The sequence below is a fragment of the Moschus berezovskii genome, chromosome 2 (assembly GCF_049115385.1).
Source record: "Moschus berezovskii isolate FMDL1 chromosome 2, NW_MosBer_1.0, whole genome shotgun sequence".
NCBI lineage: Eukaryota > Metazoa > Chordata > Mammalia > Artiodactyla > Moschidae > Moschus > Moschus berezovskii.
In genome coordinates this window covers 13,810,977-13,837,384 of record NC_142461.1, presented here as the reverse complement: position 1 = coordinate 13,837,384, position 26,408 = coordinate 13,810,977, and the positions used below count along the sequence as shown (strand labels likewise).

Sequence of the window (26,408 nt, the reverse complement as noted above, 5' to 3'; positions counted from 1 at the left end):
ACTGTATTATAAAACTCCCATATAGTCATCATTCAACTCTAACAATTATCAATTCCTGTACTATCTTGCCTCATTTATACCCTCTTTTACTTCCCCCACTCCTGATTATTTTGAATCAGATCCCAGACATTACATCATTTCATCCTAAATGGGAAATGGGAACTCACTTTAAATGTTTTGACAACATAGCTGCAAGAGGAATTTTTTCCCTCTCCAGTTAAGTTACTCATACATTCCAACAAAATAAAACAGAAAAGGAAGTTAGATTGTGTTTCCCTTAAATATATTTCAAATCTCTTTTTAATCTTGACAGTTTAATAATACATCTAAAATTTTCAAATAAATACAAAAAAAAGATGGAGTTAGCTCCCTTTTCTTTCTAAGCAACCTGTAAGAAAATGGTTAACTCAAATACATTAGGCTAATGAACTGAAGAATTGATTTTTTAAAAAACGGTTTCTTGACTTTTATTTTAATCAGTGAGAGATATAAAGGAGTGCATATATATAACATATATATGAAGTGTACAGTCTGTTAAATTTGAACATATGCATAGAGTTATGTGGGCTTCCCAGGTGGCTCCAGTGGTAAAGAACTAGCCTGCCAATGGAGGCGATTCCATCCTCGGGTCAGTCATAGAATCGGTTATGGTGTATACTTTACACTTTACTGCCAGAATTATAAATCTTCCATTTATCTTCTTGAACACAATAAACAATGTGATGACTACAATATGAGGTACTTTGGCATGCCTTTCAGTTGTGTCACTGTTGTGCTGTTTTTTGTTCATGTTATCTTGTCTTCCAGTATACCTAATTATTTTTGTTTGTGAAATAAATACATTTGCATAATTGTTCATAGAAATAATTCAAGTTCCAGAGGATTCACTTTGTTTTCTGCCAAGTATTTGGGCATTGGCATGCTGGGATCAGACAATTTCAAGGTTTCAGATATTTTGAAGCTGAGTTTCAATCTGTAAGACCTTGTCTATTCTATGTACATTTGCTTTTAGGGTATAGTCCTTTAGGATCCCAGTCTCAAGTGAGAGCTGTTTACTAGGTGCTTTCTCTCTTAGTAGGTTCTGGACTCCGATCTTTGTTCTGGGAAGTACCCAAGGTAGGCTCTTAACTACACCTCAGAAAGACTGCTGCTGCTGCTGCTAAGTTACTTCAGTCGTGTCCGACTCTGTGTGATCCCATAGACGGAAGCCCACCAGGCTCCCCCATCCCTGGGATTCTCCAGGCAAGAACACTGGAGTGGGTTGCCATTTCCTTCCCCAATGTGTGAAAGTGAAAAGTGAAAGTGAAGTAGCTCAGTCGTGTCCGACCCTTAGTGACCCCACGGACTGCAGTCTACCAGGCTCCTCCATCCATGGGATTTTCTAGGCAAGAGTACTGGAGTGGCTTGCCATTGCAGAAAGACTGGGACTTTTTGTATGGCTTACATTCCTCAGTTTCTCTCCTTTCCCAGATCCTGGCTCAGTTAATTCTTCACTAACTTATTAACTTTTTGATGATTTCAAGAGGAGATTTTCAGATTTTTCCAGTTTTACTAGATTTCCTCAGTGGGAGAGTTGGTTGGAATTGCTTAGTCACCAATGCTGGAACAGCCCAAACCTTCCCTCCTACCTTCCTATGGGAAAAGCACTCTAATAACCAAGATTTGCTAAGAAACAAAATTACAATGGAAATGCTAACAGTGTAACAGTGTAGCACCAAAACAATGAGCGGAAGTGCCACCCAAGGGAAAGTCTACAAATACACAAAAACTCAAACGTAACACAGTTGAAAAAGCAACACAAATCAGCACTGATAACAGAACATCCTTCCAGAAAGTTGGAGGTGTTCCAAAGTTGCTTGAGAGTGCTTTACATTCAGTGTACAAACACCACATTATTGTAACATTTATCATCCGATAGCATTGGCTGTAAGAAAGAATGAAAGTTTGTGGAACTGAACAGCATTTGTTCACTCCAGGAGTTTTTCTCAGCTGTCATCATGGTCCAGGTTTGCTGACTTACCAGTGAGCTTCAGATCACAGCTTGACAACTGCTTCCATATGAACAAAGAGGTAACATTTGAAATTCTTGAACCAGGGGTCCTTGAATGGCCTTCACTAAATATTTCTGTCTGATATCTCTCTTTGTCTGATTAGGTTACAATGGACTGGATTAGGTTTTTACTGATTAAATTAAAACACGTCCCAAATCCACCCTAATCCTCAACCAGGTCAGTTTGATTAGATTTTTAGTTTTTGAAAAATTTGAAAATTACATTATCTGTTATATGTGGGTTTAATTGGCTGAATTGTAAAGATTTCAAGATCTAGAAATGATTAAGACAAGCTTCTGGGCTTCCCTGATGACTCAGATGGTAAAGAATCTGCCTGCAATGCAGGAGACCCAGGTTCAATCCCTGGATAGAGAAGATCCCCTGGAGAAGAAAATGGCAAACCACTCCAGTATTCTTGCCTGGGAAATCCCATGGATGGAGGAGCCTGGTGGGCTACAGTCCATGGGGTCACAAAAGAGTTGAACACAACTGAGCAACTAAACAACAAGAGACTTCTGACCAGACAACTCTCAGCAAATAACCTTAGATAACTTGCTTGGATAAATACTAATCTGTTTCCATAACATTCCAAGTCTCAGTTTTCTCATTTTTAAATGGGAATAATGTTGTCCATGTCATAGGTATGCGGAGACTTTTAAATGAAATACTGTATGTGAAAGTTTTGCAGTGCATGGCACATAGGTAAGCATTTGATAATAAGATGTCTTATGAGGCTGCTTCTGGTGATGTTCTGATAGAGTTATTTGTGGGACCTCAAGTTATATTGGGTACCTCAGGTCCTTTGAGAATAGTTTCTTAAGGGAAAACAAGGATGGATGACTGGTTTTCTGTTGGGAGTATAGCTTTTGATGGAGGAGAGGCCTGAAATGGGGTATGGTTCTGCATGACTGTGGCCAAACTGATAATGGAATCTCTGAGTAATGAAAGCTAAAGCTTAAAACTGAGTTAATCACGGATCTCAGAATATAATCACAGAGCACAGAGCCTGGTAAAGTTCTGGAAATTTTGTAATTTTCTCATGTCACTTAAGTTTTCTCCTCTTAAATATTTTTCTAATTTGGCTACTCAGCACATTCCATAGTCCTGGACCCATAGGGCTAAATGCTTTATCTGCTTTATTACACTCACAAAAAATTGCACTTAGTGATGTTATATTAACCTTATGTTCCATGGGAGAAAAACAGAGGCTAAGAGTAAGTAAGTAAGTAACTTCTGGCCTGGCTAAAGAGTTGGATCTCTGAATACAACATATTAGTTTTTAGGATTGTTGGATTTGAGAGCCGTCACTCTAAATGGCTGTTGAATTCATTCATTTAACAAATGCTTAATGAACAATGTCCCTGTGCTTTGAACTAAGTTGCTCTCTGGGGATTCAGAAATGAATCTACAACCACAATAAAACAGCTATATTTAGTGAATGCTAATTCTATGTCAGGTACTTTATATGTATTAGTTTATTTAACTCTTGTAATTGTCCTGTGTGTATCAGTTCAGTTCAGTTCAGTCGCTCAGTTGTGTCTGACTCTTTGTGAACCCATGGACTGCAGCACACCATGCCTCCCTGTCCATCACCAACTCCCTGAATTTACTCAAACTCATGTCCGTTGAATCGGTGATGCCATCCAACCATCTCATCCTCTGTCATCCCCTTCTCCTCCCTCCTTCAGTCTTTCCCAGCATCAGGGTCTTTTCCAATGAGTCAGTTTTTTGCATCAGGTGGCCAAAGTATTGGAGCTTCAGCTTCAGCATCAGTCCTTCCAATGAATATTCAGGACTGATTTCCTTTAGGGCGGACTGACTGACTGGATCTCCTTGCCGTCCAAAGTATGGAAACCCTTATTTTGCAAATGAGGGCACTAACACCAGGAATACACCCAAGGTCACACAGCTGCGGAGTAGCAGAGCTCTGATCTTTAACTTCCAAGTCTTACCTTCTTTTTCAGAAATAAAATTCTCACTCTTTTATCTTTAAAAATAACATTAAAAGTAATATCTCCTTAAATAATGTAAACAATTTGAGTGCTGATTTTCTCACAACCTGCCAAAACAGGATTTAGTGATTATTTAAATTTTTGCCAGTTTATTTAATAGATGAAATATTACATTTTAAAGTTGCACTTTTTATTACTTATTCTCATTTTTACAGCTTTATTGAGATACATTTCACATACTATAAACTTTATCTTTTAATATACACACAGTTCAATGGTTTTTAGTGTATTCTCATAGTTGTGCAACCACCATTACAGTTTCAACTTTTGTCAATACCCCCAAAAGAAACCCATACCTACTAGCAGTCCCCTCTCATCCCTACCCACCCCCCAACTCGTCAGTCCCAGGTTATCTTTTCTGTGTTTATTAGCCTTTAGTGGTTTCAGGTCTGTTTTGGATTGCTCCCTTTCTTTATTTTCTAAACTGAGGTATAGTTGATTTACAGTGTTGTGTTACTTTCAGATGTGCAGTACAGTGATTCAGTTATATATATATATTCTTTTCCCCTATAGGTTATTACAAAATATTAAGCATAGTTCTCTGTGCTATACAGTAGGTCCTTGTTGATTATCTGTTTTATGTACAATAATATCTATCTGTTAATCCCACACCCCTAATTTATCCCTTTCCCAGTTCCCCTTTGGTAGCTGTAAATTTGTTTTCCTATGTCTGGATTGTGCTCTCTCTTTTTTCAGAATGCTCTTTTTTTTACTTGATTAGAGAATTTCAGTATTTATCATGAAGATTAACCATTGTGGCTCAGCTGGTAAAGAATGCGCCTGCAATATGGGAAACCTGGGTTCGATCCCTGGGTTGGAAGATTCCCTGGAGAAGGGAAAGGCTACCCACTCCTGTATTCTGGCCTAGAGAATTCCATGGACTACAGTCCATGGGGTCACAAAGAGTCGGGCAGGACTGAGCAACTTTCATTTTCACAACCATTTGTCTACCACTAGTATTATAATACTTTAAAGCTATTTCTCATTTATGCATTGATGGTGGCACTCTTCCTATATAGACGTTTAAATTTCTTTCAATTTCTAAAGAGATTTATTTTGATTCCTTATCAACATTCTGCCTTTCTATTTAAAAGCTTTCTCCCCCTATAATCGCTTCTGATCTTTTACAGGGTTGTGGTTTGTCTATGTTTTCGATTCATCTCGGGTTGTTTGAATTATAATAGCTATATCTTATCAAATACCTGGAGAAGGAAATCACAACCCACTCCAGTATTCCTGCCTGGAGAATCCCATGGAAAGAGGAGCCTGGTGGGTTACAGTGTATGGGGTTGCAAAGAGTCAGCCACCACTGAACGACTAACCCTTTATCAAATACTGATTTTGAAAAATCACTTTGATCAAATGCCCAAATTTGTATTTTCCGAACTGGACAGAACAACATCAGCTAACACTGAATCAGTGCTTACAAAGTCGGCTTTGCATCTTTGGTCTATGTTAATGTTCTGCTATCTCTGTCTTGAAATTTATTAACAATTTTGAGCAAGGGGTCCTGCATTTTCACCTTGAGCTTGTTGATGCTGTTCAGAGGCTGAGTCCGACTCTGAGACTCCATGGATTGTACACACTAGCACTCTGTCCTCCACTATCTCCCAGAGTTTGCTCAAATTGAGGTCCATCGAGTGGATGATGCTATCTAACCATCTCATCCTCTGCCGCCCTCTTCCCCTTTTGCCTTCAATCTTTCCTGGCATTAGGGTCTTTCCCAAACTCCCGCAAATTCTGTATCGGGCCTGTTTACCAGTCTCAGGCACTGTACTAAGCATTTCACATTATTAAATGGACTACTAAACCATATTATTCACTAATCCTCAGGGCAATGCTGTTAAGTAGCAATTTTCATTTTTCTCTGAATTTTTCAAATGGGGCAACGTAGGCAGGAAGATTAAATAATGCCAGAAAGCTGCGGCAACGGAGTTTGAACCCAGCACCTCTCGGGCCAGAGTCTTGGGGTAAGCGTCCATTCACCCTGGAGGCCGTTATAATCTGGAGGTGAAGTTGGGAGGGCGCCGGGGCGGATGGCGCCGCGGCTGCGGTCACTGCTCTGACCCTGCGTGCCCAGGTCCGTGCGGTGCTGGGCCAAGATCCGCGCACCCTGGGCTCTCCAGTGCCTGCCCGCGGGACTCCGCCTTCTGTCCGCCGCGGCGACGCACGCTTGTCTTGCGGTAGGGAACTCGCGCGCGCAGCGGTTGTATTGCCAGCGAGTTTCCCAAGTTCACACAGGCCCCGGGTTGGCATGGCAACCAGGCAACCTGTTCCAGAGCAGCCTGCCTTCTCCGCACATGCAGCTGCCACCGCCGGAGCCGGGGCCCGAGCCTATCCCATGATGCACCGCGCCAGCCCAGTCCCCAGTGGGCCGCCATGTTGTCGGAGTGAAAGGTAAGGGGGAGCGAGAGCGCCGGAGAGAGAAGATCGGGGGGCTGAAATCCATCTTCATCCTACCGCTCCGCCCGTGAGTATCCGCACCCCGCTAGCCCCAAACGCTGCTCCGGACCCCCAGCGAGCAGACTGTCCCTTTGTATTGGTGTTTGAGAGCAGTTGCGGGGGTGAGAAGGGCTTTGGAAAAGCCGCCGGGGCCCTGGCTGAGGCTTCTCACTCGCCGTTCCTCGTACATGTTTTGGAGTCAGCAGCAAGGCCCCTATTGTTATCAAAGGAGGGAGGGGGTGGGGAGCGGGGTGAAGCGAGGAAAATGCCGGGGGTTTAGGCCCGGACTCTGGGCATGGACGTGCCTCTACATTTCTGCTTGGCCCCGTTGGGGCCCCTGAAGATTGATGTTGCCATTCGGGTTGCTTTTTTGATGGGTTTGCGAAGCCTGAGTCTTGTGTGTGGCCATGAAGTGTAATTCTGTACCACCCTGGATTTCTTCGACTTCTTGAGCTTCCGTGCCTGCGCCGAAGCAGGAGGAACAATAAATCGCTTTAGAAGCAGCCGTGGCCCTTGTCTGCAGGCGAAATCCACCATGGGGGAACTTTGCGAGCCTTAAATGTGGAGAAGTAGGCGATCAGGAAGTTTCAGATCGCTTTTTAGGCTTCTGAGTACTTGTGGCCTTTTGTTTCCGTGAGAGCTTGTTTTTGGTGGGTTCTTCCTCTTTGAGCCTGTGTGTATTGGTGCGTGTCTGTCTTAACTCAAAGAGGGGTTCGTGCATCTATAGTAGATGAACAGATACACGATACTAGATAGATTTAGTCCTCACGGACGTTCTTGGTAAACAAAAATCGTTTGTTAATCCTTGTCAGTACCACTCCCACGTCTAGTGAGGAATACGCTCGCGTAACTACCCCTTCCACTATATGCCCCTTCCCCCACAACATTACCAGGAAAGGTTTTATCCTTCCCATAACTTGATAGGTTGTTACTCTTGGTTGTCCACTTGAGAAAACATTGTTCTTAGTTGTCTGTAACAATTCGTTCACTTCCTACTCTGCCAGAGATTAAGAATGGGGTTTTATGAAGCTTTTTGGGGGTTCTGTTTTTAAAGTCTGTTACTTCTGAAACCGTAGGCTTGTGGTTTTAGCCTTTTGTTTGTTTTATGAAAAGCACATCAAGACTCACCGAAACAGAGGTGGCTCCCAATGCAGTTTAGTAAGCAAAATAAACATTTTGACCTATTGCTAGTTTTAACTTTACAAGAAACACTCTTGGGGGCCCTTGAGTCTTTATCTGGATTTTTGGGAAATATACACTGGATTTTGAACTCTTCCTTTTGCCTTAAGCCTAAATGGATTCGTTTTGTTCAAGGCCACGGCTTTTTGAAGCTGTGTTTGAAGTTTAGTTTGGGTTGAGATGAACTGCTCAAAAATAAATTTATGACCACAGAATTTTTTTTTTTCCCAGTGTGGTAAAAATAAACACCTTTTAAACCACAAAGCATTTTGTAAATAAAAGGTGAGCGGTGGATAGATTAGATCATGTTCCTTTGTTTGAAATAAAACCTGTTAGTGATATGAAAAACAAGACTAAAGAAAAATAACAACTTTGGTGAAACAGTTTGAAAACTGTGGAAGAGTAACTAGAATTCAGCACTTTTTTAGTTGCTTAAAAATACTTATTTTTATAATGTATCATTTTGGGAAAAAGTCACATTTCAAGTGCTTCACATAACTTTTTAGTGAGTTTGAGAGTTCTTTAAAAGGTATCAGCAATTTAAATGTTTTTTAATATTTAAGTGACTGATTTCTTAATTTTTATGCTGATAGTTGCCAGGGTATTTCAAAACTACCCAAGACACTTGTTAATTACTTAGGTATTTGCTCACTTTCAAAATGTCCCTTCTGCCAGGTTTTCTGTTGTTTGAGAAACTGCCTTGCCTCATTAGGTAAAGCAGGAAGTCTCAGGGCATACAGATAGCTTTAGAAAAGCCAATTGTTTTGTTTGAACAATTTCATAGGAACTCTCCCGCTTCCCCCCATACCATTGCCTTGATAGAATGAAGTTGTGGTCTGTGTATTTCAATGGTGAATACCTTTTCATATGTAAGTTCTTCGTTAGATAAGTATTATGGCAAATCTTATTTCAGAAAAGACTGTATTTGCTATTTTAGGAATCCTCTTAGGGACTGGAGCTCCATTGCTTTAACTTCTGGTGACTGAATTCCCAGGGCCTCAGCATGTGACTTTAAATTTACTAAAAACTTTTATATGTATTATTTTGATTAAAAAGCATTTGTGAGTCATGAAGGATTTCTTCCATTTTCTAGATGAGGAAACAGGCTCAGGGAAGTTGTAGTTTAGCGGTAAAATTTTAGTTTTGGGACTGCTGGTTAGCTCTACAACACAGACTATTAGGCTGGTAGTCACTTGTGGAATAGAATGGGATTGGCTACTGTTGGTAATGAGAGGGCAGGGAGTTCTTTTGAAAATCAAACAGAAAGGCATTAGGGTGGTTAGGACTGTGCTAGTACTGATGTTGTAAACTATGACTCTGATTTTCGTGTTTAAGCATGAACATGACTGTTGATGAAAGCAGAAACTGCAGTCTAGAAAGCAGTTAAGGTTCTGATGGATTGGAATTGTTAATTGAAACTATGCATTTCCAAATTCGGCTTTGAAAAATTTTTTAAATTCTGTTGTGTCTTTTAAAATGTGAATTAGTTTTAAATTAATTTAAAGCAAATGCTTTATCAGGATGTTTATTCTATAAAGAAATAATTTGAAAGATTTCTTGTAAATCTTGTGATTTATGTGACAATTTATGAATTGTCACAGTAGGGCTAAAGGGAGTTATGGCATTTGTAATGGACTGTTAGATTGATAGCCTTTGAAATTGGATTCTAGTGGCTGTGGACAGGTGTGTTCTAGTTAGTAACTGATAATTATTTTGAAGCACTTTTTTTTTTTAAGCACCTGTAGGCTGACAACTTGTATGTTTTGTACAAATGTAATTTTTGATGTTAAGAAAACTTGAAAGTGGTGTTTTATATACATTTTGGAGGTTTTTGGTTGATCCTTCTAGAGAAGGATAGCAGATGCAAGTGAGAAGTAGTCCCTGTTTTGGTTTACTGGGGTGCGGTAGCAAGGGGTTTGTAGTTGTTTTGGATGTGTACAGATTTGGATTTGAATCCCTTTTCTACAGCTCAGTAGATGAATGGCCTTGGGCACATCACATAACTTCCTCTACCCCTTAGTGTTTTTATCTGTAAAACAGGAATGACTAGGAAATGTCTGCAGTATATTTGCCATAGTGTTATTATTGTTTTGAAGCATTTTTTTTTTTTTACAGTGAGACTTTCTACACAAGGGGAGTGAATTTAGTTTGTCTCTGACTCTGTAGGAGTCAGAATATCAGGAGAAAGATGATGTGATTACAGTTATAATTGTAATTTATTGGTAAAAATTTAGAGTTTATCTTTCCCGTGTGCACCAGCTAAAATGTTTCAGGCTAAGAACATTATTCTGTTGCTGTCCTTACTTAGTCAGGGGGCCTTATTGTTTTTTTCAGAGAGCATCCTACGAATACATCGGACATTTTAAAGGATCCTTTCAAGTTTCGACATTCTGAGTCATTGCTAATTATATATGGGGTTTGGATTTTTGTTTGGTTTATTAGTGTATGACTGCTCCAGCTGTAAAGGGATATTTTGTAAAACTCTTATTCATTTAAAAAGTATCTGCTACAGTTGGCTTAAGGTGTAAATAAGTTGGATAGAGGAGTTGTTAATTACAGTCTAATTCCATACTGTTAACCTTTGGTACCAACATAAGTTTCCCTGAAGTTGCCATATTGAGTCCTGATCTCAATTTCTTGTCAGAGTACCTGTCACCAACTACAGTTATTTCCATACACAAACACTCAGCAACTTCAAAATAGAGGTTTCAATTTAGAAAATTGTGTATATTTCATGAACCATTTAGCTGCTTGGTAGAAATTATTTTGGATGATAGATCGCAAAAGCCAGGGGGCTCACATTTTTATCTTGGTGCATATATCAAGTTATATTTTAAGAAATGCAAATTGTAAACATCTGTAACCTGTTTGTCCTTAGGTGTTGGTGGAATGAGCGTTGCATGTGTCTTGAAGAGAAAAGCAGTGCTTTGGCAGGACTCTTTCAGCCCCCACCTGAAACATCACCCTCAAGAACCAGCTAATCCCAACATGCCTGTTGTTTTGACATCTGGAACAGGGTCGCAAGCGCAGCCACAACCAGCTGCAAATCAGGCTCTTGCAGCTGGGACACACTCCAGCCCTGTCCCAGGATCCATAGGAGTTGCAGGCCGTTCCCAGGACGACGCTATGGTGGACTACTTCTTTCAGAGGCAGCATGGTGAGCAGCTTGGGGGAGGAGGAAGTGGTGGAGGCGGCTATAATAATAGCAAACATCGATGGCCTACTGGGGATAACATTCATGCAGAACATCAGGTAAAAAAAAGTTCACTATTTCAGCTTTGAAACTCTTTTTATAATCACTGTCCACTTAGGATATCTGCTTCCAGTGAATGTCTTTAAAAAAGCCTAAATTGCTAATGATTTCATTTGGTCTAAACTAAGTAGTCACTTGTTTTAAAGGATGATTGTTGTAATGTTGTCACTGAGTCATTTATCATTCTGGTGGTACTAAAGAGCAAATGACCAATTCATTAAAAAAGAAAATAAAGACTTAAGCTTGTTCTAATGTGCACATTCCTTTTCTGAGTATACTTTTTAAACAAAGAATACTTTTTTCATCTTAACATAATCTTTTAAGATCTATTTGAGCTGTTTATAGGCTAAATACATATTTTAAAGCCATTTCTGTTGGGTATTGGTGACTTTTGTGTTTAAAATGTTATAGTTGAGTGTAGAAGGAAGTTGATAAAAAAAAATCAGCTGCTCAAGTGAAATTTGACGTGGAACTGATATATCTTATGTTTTGTGTTAGAAAGGAGTGGTTGCAGCTTTTAGGTTTTAACCATTTTTGTCCTCTTGTAAATACTTGTTTCATTTTAACGTGCTTGCTTTTACTAATCCAAAACTATAGCTGGAATCACAGCATATTTTACTGAGAAGAGAGTTTAGCCTGATTCGTATTTCCTAACTTCTTCTTAGTGATGAAAGGGTTAGAATGTTTTCATCTGGTTATTCTTTGGAATAGGGTATAGGTTGAATTTGCAAAAGTTTTATTTTATTTTGCCAATATCTGAGTACTGACTAGCAGAAAGAATTGACATCTCTCGTGAGGGGTTCTCGTGCTTCTGTTCTTCAGAAATAAATCAGGCACAAGCACACTCAGTTGTGCTTCCCCTTGACCTTTCCAGACAGCCGGTGTACCACAGTTCTTTACCATAGTAGAAATGAGGAGGTGGAATCTTGTTAGTTAACAGACTATTAGCATATTGATGGCAGGTCTTTGGTTTATTGGAACAGTCATCAGCATCAGTGCTACTTCATTAGCATCTATTATGTGTAGGTAGCAGTACTAAGAAATATGAGGTGTAGGGGGCTTCTTGGGCACTTCGGAGATTTTTTTATTATGTCTCTATTAAGGTACTTTCCTGTTTGCTTAAAGTCTTGGAGGTGGAGATCAAATTTTATTCATCTCAATATCCTAGTTCCTAGTTCTAGAATTTGGCATATGATAGAGTTTCAGAAGAAAGTTCTTAAATGCATAAGGCCCTAATCCTGTGGCCTTAAGATAAAGCTGGGGGGAAAAGGACATTGACACAAAGATAAGGACCTCGAGTGCCAGGCTAAGATTTAATTCAGTAGGCAGCAGGGTTTTTAGCGTGTTTGTATGGAGTGGTTTTTATCCAGCGGTATTTTGGGAAGGTTGAGTTGGCAGTAAGAGATTGGAGTGGGTAAGAGTTGAGACTAGATTACTACTCTGATAGCCCTGGTGTGAGCAGTGGAAAAGATGGGATAGGACTGAGAAATGCATAGAATTTGGTGATTGAATTTGAAAGTTTAGGTCCCTGGGAAAATGGAGTAATAGAGGAAAAGGTATATAGAGGGAAATCTGGTTTGGGGACAAGGTAATTAAGTTCTGTAGAACACATGTTGAATTTGAGATGTACGTAACTGTGTGTGTAGGGTGAAACCAAGGTACTGGAGGTGGTTAATTTGGTATCTGTCTAGGGAGCAAAGGTGGAATGCCTGTAATTTTTGCCTTGTTTGGTTAAATATTATTTAAAAATCATGACCATTGGTTTTTAAAGTATATATTATAATTTATATTATAGATCTGTAAAATCTTGTGTTGACTTTCCTAACGATGGACTGATGGATAAAAACTGAAAGAAGAATCAAGGTGCTTGGTTTGTACTTTGCTAGGTAGGCAAGTCAAACTGTGGGTCAGCCCTTGGCAGAGCTTCAAGATCTAAAATCTGGCTGTGGGGGGTAGGGGGAAACCCTACTTGTGCTGTGCTGTGAAGACATACTCTGGACTCTAGTGCTGAGCCCTATCGTATGGAATCACATCTGACTTTCTGACCAGTTTTATCCAGGTCAGTTAGCAAATCAGTGTTAATGTTAAATGGCAAAACCTATTCCACACCTAGGGGGTCCTAAACCAGTGACTCAACTTGGACTTGGCATTTATCATCCACAATTCTGTTGGTCTGGATACGTGGTATAATGAACGGCATTGGGAAACTGCATTAGGTAGTTGCTGTGTTGCAGTGTGGACCACCCACACATTGCCTCTCCTGTAGTCACGAGAGTTATTATAACTTGGTGGTTTTGGTGTTGACTGAGTGAGGGACGACCGTGAAGTAAAGCGGTGAGTCTCAGAGCTTAGCTGTTCTGCTGGAAGCACATGGCAGTAGACAGTGACCACCTGGACAGGAAGCAGTGATGAGTGTAATATAATCGAAGAGTTGAGGCGTAGCTCTGTTGCAGAGAAGCGCTGCCCTCGTGTCTGATCTGTCAGGTAGAACTGAGAAAGAAGTTGAGAATCTTATGGTTTAGGCACTGAACTAAATATTTCCTATATTTAATCCTCAGAACAGTATTATGAAGGAGGTAAAGTCCTTTATTGAGAAGTGAGAAACTGAAGCCTAGTTCCCAGGCAGACTCTAGTTTTGAAGTCAGGTCTCTGTGGTCCTAATGCCCTTGCTCTTTCTGTATTTCTGCCTCCCTGGGCTAGAACCTAAACCAAACCAGAGTAACACGTTCTAAGATCAAAGAATTACTTGGCCATAATTTATTTGAATTTTTAGAGATAAATTTGATAACAAGGAGATGAATACAAATAATGTTGGCTTCCCTCCCCTCCCCCCATCAGTAATGCTAAAGTACTTTTTTTTTTAAAAAGCTACTTACAAATGTGTATTCTATGTAGAAATTGAAGGAAAGTCTCTGTTGAGACAGAGTGACTCAATATAAAGTGATTCTGCTGCTAGCACATTCTGCCATTCCAGTGGGCCATTACTGTTTAAGGGCCTATTTCCCCTTCTTTTTTTTTTTAAAGACTTTTTGCATAACGGAACAAAGTTTAAGATCAGATTTGCAGAATGCTTTCATCACTGAGCTGGTGAAGTAAAGAATATCACAGACTGTGATGCCAGCCAGCAGTATTGGAGGGAAGTGCCAGGTATTGGGCCAGGGATTTTATTTTATATCCAGTTCTCTTATTATTACTTCCATTTATGAGCAGTCACTTTGTATACTTAATTTTTTTTTAAACTTTGAAATTAGGATTTTTTTGCCTTATGTAAAAATTCTCTTAGTGTCTGGGGTCCATCTTTTTTTTTTTCTTTTTTTTTGGCCATGCCACTTGGCATGTGGGATCTTAGTTCCCTGACCAGGGGTCAAACCTGTGTCCCTTGCAGTGGAACCACAGAGTCCTAACCACTGGACCACCAGGGAATTCCCTAGTTCCATCTTTTTGTAATGCCCTCTTTAGCTTGTGCCTAAATACATGTGACTTTTTAAAAAAATATTTAAGTTTTGGTTTCTGTGAAACTTGATTGTTAGCTTGACGCCCCTTTAAATAAAAGTTTAAAACCTTAGCAGCTTGAGAACTTGTATTAAGGTAATATGGAGTACTTTAAAAATCTTGCAGGCTGAGATATTTAAAATTAAATTTAGGAACTATAGTATTTTGAGATGAAGAATGGTGTTCAGATTTGTTTATGTGTTTATTTTAAAAAGTTGTAGTGTGCAGACTCTTTATGTTCTTTCTGTATTTGTCTTTTTTCTTAAGAATATAAACATAGTAAATATCACTTGTTTTTTGACATTTATTTCTGATTTTTAAATTTTGGCTGCACTGGATCTTCCTTGTGGTGCATGGGCTCAGTTGCCCTACAGTATGTGGGATCGCAGTTCCCCGAACTGGTATCAAACTCGCCTTCCCTGCGTTGCAGGGCAGATTCTTAATTACTGGACCACCAGGGAAGTCCCGAGTATCCCTTATTTTAATACATAATATTATTGTATTTGGTATAGTTAGAAACTTCAAAGCCCTCATTTTTGGGTCTGATTGAGGTCTTCGGAGGGGAATGAGGGAAAGAAGTACCATGAATTTTTTTTTTCTTTTTTGACCTATAAAATTTACTCATAGTAAACAAGACAGTGGGTATGGATCAAGATATTATAAAATACTAGAGAGAATTCCCTGATGGTCCACTGGTTAGGACTTGGCACTTTCAGTGTCAGGGGCCAAGGTTCAGTTCCTGGTTGGGGAACTAAGATCCTGCAAGCTGCCTGGGCGTTGCCAACAAAACAAAAAAAAATCCCATGAGAACACATCTCACTAAGTAAATAATCCTATTTAAAAATGTTGCCTACAAAAATTTGCATACTTATTTTAATAATAATTTTTATAACCAGATCTTTCTTTCCTGAATAGTATTAAAGGTTTCATCATTCAAAGCCCAGCCTCCCATCTTTGACTTTTTGTAATTGTTTTATTCTCTCATTATGAAATCTGTTTTTTCTGTAAACTTTTGTGTGATAAAGTGGCTGATGAAATAGGGAAACAATTTTTAAGGTCAGTCAGTTGAACTGTGGCCTCTGTACTGGATTTTAAGGGGGCAGGGATAGGTAGAAAGCTCTGCTTTTTGAGAAGGGAAATTTAGAGGACAACTCAAGTTTTCTTGCTTTTGTTAGTAGTCTTTTGGCACTGGGTTGTGTCAGTATCCACCCACCATAGATTGACAGCCGTGGGAGATAATTCTTGATAGCCAAACAGAATTCAGTGGCTGAATCTTGTGGGAGATAATTCTAGATAGCCAGGCAGAATTGAGTGGATAAATCTTCTCGTTGACTCTGTACCAACTCCCCCCACTTTTTTTTTCACTTGGTATTGCCATTTTCTAGTTGTATCATGAAATCCACCCCATTAATCTCCAGTGGCTGTGAGTTAATCCTTACACTATATAGTTAATAAATGTTATGTTAAATTGGGAGGGAGCCCAAGCATTCTCATACTGGGAGTCTCCTCATTATCTGCATATCCTTTTCTGTTGTCCCTGCTCTTTGACTTTGTTAGACCACGCGTCTCTTGTCTTTCTGGGTAGATGGCTTAGATGCCTCAGCATTTGGGCCGGTGGCACTTAGTTACCGTGTGTTAAAGTTCCTTTCATATTTTTCAGTGTTTTCTCTTTCACTTGTACTCTTGGAGCCTTTTTTATTATATTTGGAGTTCACAGAGACTTAAAACATTTTATATTTGGTCGAAAGGATCATCAGTGGGCTTTCTTTGACTGTAACTTCAAGAATTATTTTCCAGCCTTAAGGATTAGATTCCAGTGTACAAAAAGTATACATTCAGATTCCCTTCTCTAATGCTGTGTGGTACTTGATTGTACGTGCCTCCAAGGTGGCACCTTGTAGAAGTTTATATCTTTGTTTGTTTCAAAAGGTTTTTGTGTGGAATTCGGGGGGAAAAATAGGATAGGTGGTAATGAGACATTGTTGTTGTTCAGTTGCTTAGTGGTGTCTGACTCTTTGCAACCCCATGGACTGCAGCACGCCAGGCCTCTGTCCTTCACTATCTCGTGGAGTTTACTCAAACTTATGTCCATTGAGTCAGTGATGCCATCCAGCCATCTCATCGTCTGTCGTCCTCTTCTTCTTCTGCCTTCAGTCTTTCCCAGCATCAGGGTCTTTTCCAGTAAGTCAGCTCTTTGCATCAGGTGGCCAAAGTATTGGAGGTTCACTTTCAGCATCAGTCCTTCCAGTGAATATTCAGGATTGATTTCCTTTAAGATTGATTGGTTTGATCTCCTTGCAGTCCAGGGGACTCTCAAGAGTCTTCCCTAGCACCAGTTTGAAGGCATCAGTTAGTTGGCATTCAGCCTTCTTAATGGTCCAACTCATATCTGTACTTGACTAGGTATATGAGATGAAGCAGTGGGAAAATAGGGTTATGTTAGGAAGATGAAGGAGGTAAATGTAGAATTTAGAAATACACATCAAAGTGGTGGGTTACAGAATTTGCTCTGGGTGCTCTTGTGGTCAAAGAAAAGAGGGAAATGGGATGAATCAGGAGATTCTTAGTAAGAGAAAAACAGTTACTTAGGAAGAGCTGTGTTTCAGATTTCAGTTTGGTTGTGGTTGAAGTGCTTTGTAAACCATGAAGTGATACAATAATGATATTGTTTTTCCTTGCACCTCTCTGTATTTGGAGAAGACACACATCTTTTGTGCATGTATCCATTTTCTCTTGGGCAACAGCATTTGCTTAATACTTTGTATATAGGCTGAGCCTGAGTACAGAATTATGCTTCTGATATTTTGGAAAGAATACTTAAAAAATTCTAGCTCTTGCTTGGAATCTATTCATGTTTGGGAAATGGCTAAACACTCATAGGACAATGCCAATAAAGTAAGTGCTGAGGATAGGGTAAGAGGTTTCTTTTTTTGCCACTTTATTTTTTTGATCGAAGGATATTTGCTTTACAGAATTCTGTGGTTTTCTGTCATACATCAACAAGAATCAGCAGTAGGTACACCCATGTCCCCTCCCTCCCAGGGTAAGAGTTTTTGTTGTTGTTGAGGTATTTCTGACCCCTTCTTCCCTAATTTTCATACTCACGTTCTGTATCTTCTAGATGTAGGTAAAGAGCTGTAAATGGGAGTGTGGTTTCAGCTTAGGAGAATGCCTCTACCTTTTTGCTTCTTACAGTGAATATTGTGACAAGTGGTGGTCAGTGATTGGCAATAGGCTGGGTGAATTTAATATTTGGGAGTTTGATTGAAGAACTTAGGCTAAAGGGTATACATGGCATTGGTGATAAAACCTGAAGTTGAAGAGGAATGTTCACATTTTTTTCTGTAATACTTTTTGAGAATTGTCTTTCAGTTGCCATATTAATAATTTCAGAAGATTCAGCACATTCAAATTTGTCTTTTTTTTTTCTTCTTCAGTAAGTGTTCTTTTATGGTTACAGTTTCTTAGTGTTTTTGAAAATCACATTAGGAAAATTTTTAGATTTGTGGAATTTGGGGGCCCGAACCATTTTTTATAATTGCTTTATTGGTATATAATTCACCCATTTAAACTGTGCAATTCAGTCATTTTTAGTATGTTCACAGAGTTGTGCAGCCATCACCACAGTCAGTTTTAGAACATTTTTATTATCCCTCACAGTCTGTACCAGTAGCAGGCACTCTAGCCTTAAGCACACACCAGTCTACTTTCTGTGCCTATGCATTTGTTTCTTCTGGACATTCATACAGTAAATGGAGTCATCCGATATGTGGTCCTTTGTGACTGGCTTAGCATAATTTAGCACTTAACGTAATTGTTAAGTGATTTTTTTTTTTTTTTTGTAAATTTTTTTGTGGCTGCTCTGTGTGGCACTCAGGATCTTAGTTCCCTGACCAAGGTTCGAACCTGTGCCCCCTGCATTAGGAGTGCAGAGCTTTAACTGCTGGACTGCCCGCATAATGTTTTAAAGGTTCATCTATCTTGTAGTATGGATCAGTACCTCATTTTTACTGCTGAATAATAGTCTGTTATATTATAGATATATACCATATTTTGTTTATCCATTTATCAGTTGACAGACCTTTGGGTTTCTACATTTTGGCTGTTAGAAACAGTCCTGCTTCTAACATTCGTGTACAGGTTTCTGTCGATATATGCTTTCAGTTCTTTTGGGTACCTAATAAGTTTTAAAGGCATATAAGTCTAATATACAGACAGAAGTAATGAAAGTGTCTTCACTGATGCCAGTGCTTTTTAGAAATAGAGTTTGGAGGTTAGTTTATCTACAACTTTATGCCATGGATTTGGAATTTTTCCAAGTGACAAGTTTTACTGGAGTTAATGACAACTTACTTCTTTATCTGTGAAGAAAGTATTTTCAGGTTAACAGGATAAATAAACTTGTTTACAACCCTGGGAAGCGGAATGCTTAAATTAGAAAGAGCAGGTGTTTTTAGGGAGCTCTGCTCTCTAGATGTTATTAATATACAGTTAATTGATCTGCTAATGACAAATAATTTTTCTCTATTAAAGAAAGTTACCCTAAGGCCTTTTAATAAGGGAATGGTTCATTAACTTAATTCTGGTTATTGTATGTGTTTAAAAGCACTGTATCTGTTGTTAATTTAAAAAATGATCTTTATAATTTGCTAATAATTTATTGATTCAGATTGTTCGTTTTCCCCACAATTGAACACATTAGGAAGATGCTACTTATATAGGTCAGAAGCCTTATAGTAAAAAACAAAACAGTGAAATTAATGTATCATTCTTTCTCCAGAGAAATTTATAGTTTCATGAAGGGAGGAAGGAATTTCTCTTTCTTCAGAGAAGGCAATGGCACCCCACTCCAGTACTCTTGCCTGGGAAATCCCATGGATGGAGGAGCCTGGTAGGCTACAGTCCATGGGGTTGCTAAGAGTCGGACACAACTGAGCGACTTCACTTTCACTTTTTACTTTCATGGATTGGAGAAGGAAATGGCAACCCACTCCAGTGTTCTTGCCTAGAGAATCCCAGAGACGGAGTAGCCTGGTGGGCTGCTGTCTATGGGGTCGCACAGAGTCGGACACGACTGAAGCGACTTAGCAGCAGCAGAGAAATTTATAGTTTCATGAAGGGAGGAAGCACCAGATCTGTTGTTAATTAAAAAATGTTTTTTATAATTTACTAAGAATTTATTGATTCATATTGTTCATTTTTCCCACAATTGGACACATTAGGAAGATACTACTTATACAGGTCAGAAGCCTTATAGTAAAGTACAAAACAGTGAAATTAATATATCATTCTTTCTTCAGAGAATGAAGGGGAGGAAGGAAGGGAGGAAGGAACTGTTGGTGTCTATATTGAAATGAGTGTTAAGATCGGGCTGTTGGGTGTTTGGGTGACAAAAACAAACCAGGTGAGAATAATTTTGTAGATACGGTTCCTTCACTTACTAACTTATTATCTAGAAAATAGGCCTTAAGTTGTATATATTCATTAAGAGTGACATACGTGGAAAAAGGACTGGGAGGAAGTATGGGAAAATACTAATTTTATTTATGTGGGTGGGGCGATTATAGGTAATTTGGTTTCGTCTTATACATTCTTAATTTTCGCAAATCTCGAACTCTGAATTTTTTTTTTTTTTTGGCCTTGCTCTGTGGATTGTAGGATCTTAGGTCCCCAACCAAGGATTGAACCTAGGCCCACAGCTGTAAAAGTGCCTAGTCCTAACCACTGGGCTGCCAGGGAACTTAGACCCTGAAATTTTTATATTTTAAAAGGAGAAAAAGGACAAATTTCAAACCTTTTGTTAAGAGTTTGGTTTACCATACTGACTGAAAGCCAAATTGGTGCACTGATACATTTCCAGTGGAATTTTGGTGTTGGAAAAGATCTTAGAAACCATTTAACTTTTTTCCCCATCAGTGCAGTGGTTTCCTTTACGTTGTCTTTGTTTTAATTAAAAAGAAGTTAGTGTGTTGTGCTGAGGTTGTTCGGATAAATGGAGTGTATCCAGTGAGATCCAGAGGTAGTTTTATTTTGGTATTGAGTACCTTTCTGTACCATAAGTTTTATTGACATGTCTCCATACGCTGTGTGCCAGAACCATTCTAGTCTATTTACATATGATGTGAAGCCCCCGTAACTCTGTGTCGTTTTTTATTATTTCTGTTTTATGGATGAGGAAATTCAGGGTCAGAAAAATAAGTTGTGATTTTTTAAGGTCTCATAGAAGACATATATTTAAGGTGATTAGCTCATGCTCTTTCCACTACATCAGTCTGTTTGGAGACCCTACTGTTGTGCATCATGGATTGAGTGGTCAGCTTATCCATCTCTCACACACACACATGCACACACACCTTTTTGACACATTTTCACACATTTTAAGCCCTACTTGTTGCTCACATACTTATAATTTAGGGACACCAGTACAAATTTAGTTTACATGTTTAATTATTGGAGCCTACTGCTTGATGCATAATAGGTGCTCAGTGGGCTTCTCTGATAGCTCTGTTGGTAAAGAATCCTCCTGCAATGCAGGAGACCCCAGTTCGATTCCTTTGTCTGGAGGATCCCCTGGAGAAGGGATAGGTTACTTACTCCAGTATTCTTGGGCTTCCCTTGTAGCTTAGCTGGTAAAGAATCTGTCTGCAGTGTGGGAGACCTGGGTTTGATCCCTGGGTTGGGAAGATCCCCTGGAGAAGGGAAAGGCTACCCACTCCAGTATTATGGCCTGGAGAATTCCATGGACTATGCAGTCCATGGGGTCGCAAAGAGTGAGATGGGACTGTGTGACTTTCACTTTCACTTTTCACTTCGGGTGCTCAGTGAATGGCCTGTTCAAACAGACGACGTTCAGAACTGAACTCAGGTGATTTCATTCCCTGTATCTTGTTTCTGTATGGTATCTCCATTACAGGCCACCTAAGAACCTTAGATTGTTGCCTCCTGCCTCAGTCGATTCCAGGATTATAGTCGTCTGTTTGATCTTCTCATATTTCTTGCCTGGACATTTATAGTAGTCTTCTGACTGGTTTTCTGCACCCTTCTCCCTTTTTTCTTCCTTCTGGTTATTTTCTTTGTTGCTGCCAAATTGTTATTTCTGAAGACACAAATCTGCTTTTGTCTCTTCCTTGCCAGGACTTCCCAGGTGGCGCTAGTGGTAAAGAACCCATCTACTAATCCAGGAGACTTGGGGTTGATCCCTGGGTGGGAAAGCTACCTGGAGGAGGGCATGGCAGCCCACCCCAGTGTTCTTGCCTGGAGAATCCTATGGACAGAGGAGCCTGGGGGGCTACAGTCCACGGGGTGGCAAAGAGTCAGACATGATTGAAGTGACTCAGCAGGCACGCATGCTTCCTTACCTAAATTTTGTTTTTGGCTTTTCCAGTTGCTTTTAGGCTAATTAACTTTCAAGCTTCTCAGGATGGCACACTGTACACCCTTTGTGTTTTGAGCTAATTTACCTCTCCAGGCTTTATTGACATTCCAGCTTTACTGAAGTACTATAACTTTCTGAACATACATGCTATTTTTATAGTTTGTGCAATTGCTCAACATAGTTGTGCTATTTTTATTGATGTGGTTTCCTCTGCTTGGAATCCCCTTCCTTCCTCATCCACCTAGCCACTTTTCTCATCTTCAACTATTTTTATCTCTGATAAACCTTCCCCTTATCTGTTTTCTTATAGGTTGTGTCCCCTTTTGGTGCTGTCATCATTTGGTACACGTCTTATTAAAGCATTCAGCTCCAAATATTCAATTGGAGTTGAATATTTACTTTTTCCATCATCACTGGGTGCTAGTAATCCGTTTCAGAACAGATGCTTGGGCTTAAATCCAGACCCACTGAATCGAAATATCCAGTGGTGAGATGGAGTTTATATATTTTTAAAAAAGCACTCCCTGGTTATCTTTATGTACAGCTTGGTTAAGAACCATTGTGATGGTTCTTCTTGAAGAATCTCTCAGCCTTATATCTCCAGCCTCTGGCAAATAGCATGTATCTCATAAATGATCAATAAATATATTATGTCAACAGGGCTTATTGAAGAGACAGACTGACGAGAGTTTTATTTTGAAGAGTATTACGATACCATTTTGAATTGATAAGGTGTAACAGAATGTAGGGTCTTGGATACTTGAGAGGCTTTTTGGCATGAAGCTACGGAGTCAGTAAGCATTTATTGCAGAGTTTCATTAAAGAGCTCTTAAAGTAATTCCTATCAACTCTGGTTTTATGCTTTTTTGGGGGGAGTGGAGGGGAGGTTTTAAAACCACGTCAGAGCTAGGCAAACAGGAGGCTTTAGAAACAAGTTTTACTTTGCTTAATTTGTTAAACACTGAAACTTTTTGTTCATCGTCAACATCACATATTGGGAAATGGTACCATACTGTTTCAACCTAATGTATTTTCATAGTTCATTCCTGTTCTCATAAGTGAATATTTTCTGTTATTGTTTGAGAAGAATAGTATCTTTATGAAGCTAGAATGAAGGTTGTAATTTATCCCTGTATTGTTGGTGGTTAACTGCTCTTAACACTTTCTGTTGTTGTTTAGTTGCTAAGTTGTATCCAGTTCTTTTGCAACCCCATAGACTGTAACTGTAGCCCTGCCAGGGTCCTCTGTTGTAGGCAAGAACTCTGGAGTACACTGGAATGGGTTGCCATTTTCTTCTCAAGAGGATACAGGTTGGAACCTGTATCTCCTGCATTTGGAGGTGGATTCTTTTTCTCTGAGCCACCAGGGAAGCTAGTGACTCATTTTTCTTGTTTGAAGGTTTCAAGAGTTGCTGTTTGGGTTTTTAAGGTTTCTATTGACAAATTAAGTATAAAGTGCAGTTGAATATTAAATTGCGAATTATTTTTTTATGTTTTGGTTATAAATTTTGTTCTAAAGTAGAATAGATTTATTGAGATGTAATTCACGTACCATACATTTCACCCATTTAAAATATACTGATCAGTGGTTTTCAGTATATTCAGAGTTGTACAACTGTCACTACAATCAAAGTGAATGTTTTCATCACCCACAAAAGAAAACCTGTACCTATTACCAGTCACTTTCCACCTTCCTCACCCACATACCTAGGCAATCACTAAACTACTTTGTCTAAAATGAAAACTTTTTGGTAGTATAGGTTTGTTTTAAAAAATGTCAATAATCTGTTTTTCAGAGTTAACTACTTTTAACAGTTTGGTTATTTCCTTCCAAACTTTTTCTGCACATATATAAACAGATAAGTGAATACATTGTAGTTTTAAACCAAATGGGATCAGTTGCTCTCTCTAAATATATTGCATACATTTGTGTGTCCAGGCACCATACACTGCATGATAGTCTTTTTCCCCTTAATACATTGTAGTCATCCTTTCAGGTCAGTAAATACCTCTACTTCTTTTTTAAGGGTCCCAAAGAGTCAAGACACGACTGTGCTCAAGAATACTGGAGTGGGTTGCCATTTCCTGTCTTCTTGGCCCAGGGATTGAACCCCTGTCTCTTGTATCTCCTGAATTGACAGGCAGATTCTTTACCCCTGTGTGTACTGAAGTACAGTAATTGGCCTGTTTTATCCCAGTTTTGATTTTAGGTTGTTTTTGACTTTTGGCATTCTAAATAATGCTATAGTAAACAGTACTGCAGTTATATTTTTGTTTTCCAGAGTCACTTCTTTAGAATATATTCAGAGATGTGAAAGTGACAGATCAAACAGAAGAATGCATTTAATATTTTGATACATATTTCTAAATTGTTTTCCAGATGGACTGTAGCAATTTAAAATTCTGCGAACACCTTATGAGTATTCTTTGTCCACTTTTTTTTTGGTAGTAATTTCTTAAATTTATAAAACTGTTTTTATATGTCTTTTAACTGTGTTTTGGGACTTCCCTGGTGGCTCGGACAGAAAAAAATCTGCCTGCAATGCAGAAGACCTGGGTTCGATCCCTGGGTCGGGAAGATCCCCTGGATAAGGAAATGGCAACCCATTCCAGTATTCTCTCCTGTAGAATTCCATGGACAGAGGAGCCTGGTGGGCAATGGTCCATGGGGTTGCAAAGAATAGGGTACGACTGAGTGACTAACACCAACTGTGTTTCTTGTCCTCTCTGGTTTCATTATCTGTATACACTTAGATCATCCCTCACCCAGTCTCCTGTGTTTCTTGTAATATTTTAGTATAGTTTTATATTTTCATCTTTAATTAATCTGGAGTGTCTGTATTGTGTAGGCAGGAAATAGTGATGTAATTTTACTTTGCCTCAAGTTGTTAATTACTAATTCTAGCACCATTTATTGGTTTGAAAGACCTCCTTTATAATAAATTCTCTTCCCATATATGCATCTGTTTTGATTTGTTTTATTGATATGTTTTTTCTTACTGTAGGGCTAGTTTTTATTTTTGAAAAAATCTTTATTGAGGTATTGCTATTGCTAAGTCACTTCAGTCGTGTCCGACTCTGTGTGACCCCATAGACGGCAGCCCACCAGGCTCCGCCGTCCCTGGGATTCTCCAGGCAAGAACACTGGAGTGGGTTGCCATGTCCTTCTCCAATGTGTGAAAGTGAAAAGTGAAAGTGAGGTCGCTCAGTCGTGTCCGACTCTTCGTGACCCCATGGACTGCAGCCTACCAGGCTCCTCCGTCCGTGGGAGTTTCCAGGCAAGAGGACTGGAGTGGGCTGCCATTGAGGTATAGCTGACATAAAATGCACACATTTACAATGTATAATTTGTTTTGAAATGTCAAAGTATTCAGCTGTGAAACCTTCACTACAATTAAGATAATGACAGTTCCCATCTTCTCCAAAAGTTTTGTTGGCCCTTTGTAGTTCATCTCAGCAGCAACCAATGATCTGCTTTTTGCTTAAGTCTAGAGATATTACTTTGCTAACAAAGGTCTGTCTAGTCAAGACTCACATCATGTGTGGATGTGAGAGTTGGACTGTGAAGAAAGCTGAGCACCGAAGAATTGATGCTTTTGAACTGTGGTGTTGGAGAAGACTCTTGAGAGTCCCTTGGACTGCAAGAAGATCCATCCAGCCATCCTAAAGGAGATCAATCCTGGGTGTTCATTGGAAGGACTGAGGCTAAAGCTGAAACTCCAATACTTTGGCCACCTCATACTAAGAGTTGACTCAATGGAACAGACCCTGATGCTGGGAGGGATTGGGGGCAGGAGGAGAAGGGGACGACAGAGGGTGAGATGGCTGGATGGCATCACCGACTCGATGCACATGAGTTTGGGTGAACTCCAGGAGTTGGTGATGGACAGGGAGGCCTGGCATGCTGCGATTCATGGGGTCGCAAAGAGTCGGACATGACTGAGCGACTGAACTGAACTAAGGCTTCTATCTGTTGTATTTTAGTGGGATTTGGAATGACATTAAAGCAATTTTTGTTATTTCTAGAATCACCCTCATAGCCCATCTCCCAGAGTTTTGACTTGCAGTTCCATTTGATTGAGTGCTCCTGTCTCTGATGTCTATGAAAGTTGCTCATACACCTTCTTCCAGTCCTTGGTTTAAGTTAACTTCTCAGTGAAGCTTTTTGTGAACATTATTTAAACTGTAACTGTCTCCCTTCCCTGCTTTCATTTTCTCAGTAGTGTAATCCCCCATTTTGTAATTTGCTATCCCTACTTTCCAAATTGTTAAGTATTTACTGTTTTTATAGTTCAGAATTTCCTAAAAGCCATCATTTTTAGTATAGAAAACAAAACATGTGTTCTGATTTTTTAAAACCCAATCTCAAACGTTACTCTAGGGCACCTACAGTCTCCAAGGTTAAAACCTAATAAATTTGTTATATCTAAAGTCCCTCTCGTGACTTCCCTGGTGGCTGAGATGGTAAAGCGTCTGCCTACAGTGCGGGAGACCCAGGTTCAATCCCTGGGTTGGGAAGATCCTCTGGGGAAGGAAGTGGCAACCCACTCCAGTACTCTTGCCTGGAAAATCCCATGGACAGAGAAGTGTGGTAGGCTACAGTCC

The 26,408-nt window shown here is 39.5% G+C and overlaps 1 protein-coding gene and 1 non-coding gene across 16 annotated transcripts in view; both read left to right on the top strand.

Annotated features, from left to right (window-relative positions):
• The first annotated feature begins 6,412 nt into the window (after window positions 1-6,412).
• PUM1 (pumilio RNA binding family member 1) overlaps window positions 6,413-26,408 on the top strand; it is a 124,871-nt gene continuing 104,875 nt past the window's right edge. For all 15 annotated transcript variants that reach the window (XM_055398906.2, XM_055398905.2, XM_055398904.2 and 12 more), the window contains exons 1-2: window positions 6,413-6,533; window positions 10,563-10,936. In XM_055398906.2, the coding sequence (XP_055254881.1) occupies window positions 10,574-10,936 (363 nt within the window). In that variant the 5' untranslated portion in view covers window positions 6,413-6,533; window positions 10,563-10,573. The remainder of the gene's footprint in view (window positions 6,534-10,562; window positions 10,937-26,408) is intronic.
• On the top strand, window positions 26,250-26,321 carry TRNAC-ACA (transfer RNA cysteine (anticodon ACA)). Its single transcript has one exon. It is a non-coding gene; the product is annotated as a tRNA-Cys (tRNA).